The sequence below is a fragment of the Phoca vitulina genome, unplaced genomic scaffold (genome assembly GCF_004348235.1).
Source record: "Phoca vitulina isolate PV1807 unplaced genomic scaffold, GSC_HSeal_1.0 scaffold353, whole genome shotgun sequence".
NCBI lineage: Eukaryota > Metazoa > Chordata > Mammalia > Carnivora > Phocidae > Phoca > Phoca vitulina.
Genome location: NW_022590040.1, coordinates 24,837 through 29,419, shown reverse-complemented (window position 1 = coordinate 29,419; position 4,583 = coordinate 24,837). Strand labels below are relative to the sequence as shown.

Here is a 4,583-nt window from a genome sequence, read left to right as displayed (position 1 = left end):
GCAGACAGATGATTAAAAACAAATGAATAAATCAGATGTAGGAATAATTTATCTTAAGGTTTCAATGATGTTAAAATTTCATAATGTAAAAATCAATATAGGTATGTAAATTCAGTTGCTGAACCAGGTAATACATTTCTTTCTTAAAATAGAATTTGTTATTAATAATACATCAACACACTATTTCATTATTTTCCACAAGATTATAATAAAACAGATGATGAAGACATTCCCTATAATTATTATATAAACATAACAGATATTATTTTAATATATGTAGAAAGGTCATTACGTACTATAATTTTTTTTAAAGATTTTATTTACTTATTTGTCAGAGAGAGAGAGAGAGCACAAGCCGGGGGAGAAGCAGGCAGAGGGAGAAGCAGGCTTCCCACAGAGCAAGGAGCCCAATGCAGGACTCAATCCCAGGACTCTGGGATCATGACCTGAGCCAAAGGCATATGCTTAACTGACTGAGCCACCCAGGCATCCCAGTACCATAAATTTTTACTATTCTTTTAATGAACATATTTTTTTAAAGATTTTATTATTTATTTGAGAAAGAGAGAATGAGAGAGAGCACAAGACGGGGTAGGGTCAGAGAGAGAAGCAGTCTCCCCACTAAGCAGGGAGCCCAAAGCGGGACTTGATCCTGGGACTCCAGGATCATGACCTGAGCTGAAGGCAGTCGCTTAACCAACTGAGCCACCCAGGCGCCCATAATGAACATATTTTTAAGACAAGGAAGATCTGAGTCTTGTTATCTGAAGCTTAAAAGAAACTTTTTAGGTAGCAAGAGGGAAAAAATGATTGGCAATTCAGAGATTCAAAGATGAGAACTGAACAATTTGACTTCAGATCTCAACTTCCAAAAAGGTCTTCTTCATTCAAAAACTGTAAGAAATGACTCTCCTAGCAGCATATGGGAACATAGAAACATTGAAAGCAAGTCATGCTCATTTTTTTTCTTCCTCAATCCTATCGTAGAACTTGATTTTTTATCCAAGATTTTACCTACTTGTATTAAATCTCATATTCTTTAGCATTGTTTATTGTACACATACATAAAATGTATTCTAAATATATTTGTCACTCTTGAATTTTATTGTGTGCATCTTTCTTTTCCTAATAATAGCTCTGATGGCTCTCTATTAACCAAGAAGAATTCATGACGGAATAATATCTACCCCAAACATTCATCCTCAATGTGTGATTTACAATTGAATATCATTACCGCCCAAAAGATTGAAGATTCAAACAATAAAATCTAAATACTGTGGTACATATATGTGGTGCTGATTACAATGGGAAATAGCAATGATTTCCTGAGATCAAGTTGTCGGTTATGGAAAATGCATAAATATAGATCAGAAAGTCTTCAATTAGAAGATGATACATAGAATATGTATATGAAATACACATTGCTTCATAATCTTGGAGGAATTTCTTACAATATTTTGTATCATTAAATTGCTTACCTGCAAAAGGTGGGTTAATGATATGCTAATCTTATAATCTTTCTCATATTTTTCATAAATACACACACATATACTTTTTGTGATATGCTTAGGTAAAAGACTTTTCTAGAAAGTACTTTAGAAAGTACTCAATGATATACTCATTAGAAAAAGAGGAAAGAAGTATAAAATGTTATAGACTCCATCAACTTGTTTTCTCCTAGAAAACACATGATGCTCCTCTTACACCCTTTCTTTCAGTCAGCACCTCAGCTGCCACAGAAATGACAGAAAGCCCTCTCTCAGCTTCTTGTTTCCCCAACTCAGGATAAATGAGTGGCTTGAACATGATTCCAATAGCCTTGCAAAGCAGGAGGATCAACTTGTTCGGCAGCCCATTAGAACTCCAGACTGTGAGAGTCAGGAGGTAACCTACCAATAACAAGAGAAAGGAGATCAGAGTCTGCATGGCTCTTATGTGGACCTTGGTGCTGGGATCTTGGGATCTTCTACCACTGGATTGCATCTTCTTGAGATGTTTCCACAAGGAAAAGATTAAGAGCAGGAAAGATGTCAGGGATATAGCCAAGGGCACAAAGTTTGCTAGCGTGAATACAGTCATATTCAAAAGGCTTACAATGTTCCCCAATTTGGTCTGCCTAGTGATGTTTCCTTCATATTCCTTCGTCTGCATTTTCTCATATATGCTTACCACTGCAACATGAAAAACCAAAAAGAACAGAGACCCCAACAGTATCACAAGAACTACACTTTTAACTCTCCACTTCAGGCAAAGAAAAATAAGGCTAGAGAAATTGGCTATTTTGAACAAATAAAATACGCTGAGGCTAGTAGCAAGCCAGATGCTAAAATGATTGTTTACCATCCACGCAATATGAACAAGAAGTCTTACTTCTAAACTATATAAAGCTGGATTCAACACAGCTGCAAACCAGTTTATTAACATTACCCAGAGCAAACCGATTCTGGAGACCACCAGAGCAGTGAGAATTTGATCAGCTGAGGACATCTTTCGTCTCTTGACCCCGTCAATGCAGTTCACCACTGCTCCAAAGCCACTGGCAGAATTTCCTAGAACAAATTCTGTTATTACTAGGACGGAAAAAATGCCCGGTAGTAAAGTTACCATGTCTAGAAAGAAAAACAAACCAAAAAGCCAAGTCTAATGTCACTGGTTGTGATTCCTTGAATATTCGGACCTTACGTTCTATACAGGCAGCTGATTTCTGAGTGTGAAAGTAAAGTTCTTGTTTCTTTTAAATTCTGTGACTAATGTCAAGCAGGAAAGCACCAGGGTATGCTAATAGATGAGCTCAATGCCGTCTTGATGAAAAACATTGTTATTCCCAAATAGCTAAGTTGACTCCGACTCATACACTGTGTGTCCTTGCCATGGGCTGGATTATTCCATAACTGGTGTCGAAGTGAAAGCTGGGGTCACATTTGCTAACATGCAAATAAGGACATATTGTTTTGCAATTTGTTCCTTTTTTAACCTTTCCATAATTTGTGTTCACCAACTTTAGTTTTGAGGTAGTAAAATTTAAAAACCCAATAGAACAAACAGTGAATGTTCAAACTGTTTCATGGAGCTGGGTTATAGCTAGGATCTACAGCACTATGGATTTATTATTACTTTTTTAATGCCAGATTTACATAGGAAGAATTCAAGCTTTTCCTATCAAAAGCATCCAGAAAAGACAATTCTCTCTAAAAGCTGGTTGCTGATAACTAATACTTTAAAAAAGTTTATTTATTTACAAGCTCATAAACACACACACACACAAACTCACACAAATACATATGCATCTCGTGGATGAAATTACTGTCCTATAATTTCCAAAATGTAAAATCAGTGTCAGGAGATCATCCAGTTTAAATCCTCCCTTTCTCCCATGCAGACTTTTCAACCCATTATTAATAGCTACCAGATATATCTCTCATGCTTAGGCTTTTGATAAAGTTCTTTTATGAGTCTATTTTATATTTAAATATTAATATTTAATTAAAATATTCAAGAATTTTGTAAACAGTTTTGGGCATTTCAAAAGAACATGTGTTTTCCATTGCCAATTCCAGTATTTTCCATATATGAATATTCAATTTTGTTTTCTCTGTTTAATTCATTTTTGATAACTTCTTTTTTAAGATTAATAGATGTTGAAATCAACTTTTACCCTTGAATTTCATTCAGATTCAGTTTTTGTAGTAATTGTTTTTATTTTTTTATTTTTTATTTTTTTAAAGATTTTATTTATTTATTTGATATAGAGAGAGAGCACAAGCAGGGAGAGCAGCAGGGGGAGTGGGAGAGGGAGAAGCAAGCTCCCTGCTGAGCAGGGAGCCTGACGCGGGACTCAATCCCAGGACCCTGGGATCATGACCTGAGCCGAAGGCAGATGCTTGCAATCAACTGAACCACTCAGGCACCCCTGTAGTAATTGTTTTTAGCAGAGGATCTTGAGCCGGACTGCCAGGATGAGAAACCCAGATTGTCTGCTTCATATATCTCTGATCTTGGATGCTGTTCTAAAACTACTCTCTGCCTCAGTATGATCATCAGTACAGTGCAGATAGTAATGATATCCTTTCCCAGTGGTCTTTGTGAGGAGTTTGTGTACTATCTTCCATCTTGCCTGTCTGGTACAGAAAGGGCAGGGAATGTTGTCCCTTAGTCGTTTGATCCTGTGTTGTTTGATACACTAAAGTTAACCTACTATAACTTCCATTTAGGAGTAGAATGTAGCAAATTGAAAAAGGAAAAGATTCCCTCCAATAACAAGCAGGATAAAGAGAGTAAATTGCCAAAATTGTATTTGAAATTCATCATAAAGCTGTGCAAGAAGGGAAGACTACCTGAACTAAAAACTGGAATACAGAGTCTTCTCAGGTAAAGAGATGATCTATATATTCAGTGCAATTCCTATCAAATCCCGGCAGGCTCCATTCACAGAAAGTGAAAAACTATGTCTAAAATGTATATGGAAACGCAAAGCGCCCAAATAGCCAAAAGGATTTTTTTAAAAAAAGAACAAATTTGGAGGATTTCAGTTCCTAGTGTCAAAGCTTGCTACTAAGCTGTATTAATCAAGATAGTGCGGTATT

At 36.2% G+C, this 4,583-nt stretch overlaps 1 protein-coding gene across 1 annotated transcript; it reads right to left on the bottom strand.

Annotated features, from left to right (window-relative positions):
* Positions 1-1,718: 1,718 nt before the first annotated feature.
* LOC116629191 (taste receptor type 2 member 66-like) lies at positions 1,719-2,607 on the bottom strand. The gene is given in 2 exon segments (XM_032399500.1): positions 1,719-1,800; positions 1,802-2,607. Coding segments are annotated over 2 exon segments (888 nt in total).
* Positions 2,608-4,583: the final 1,976 nt, after the last annotated feature.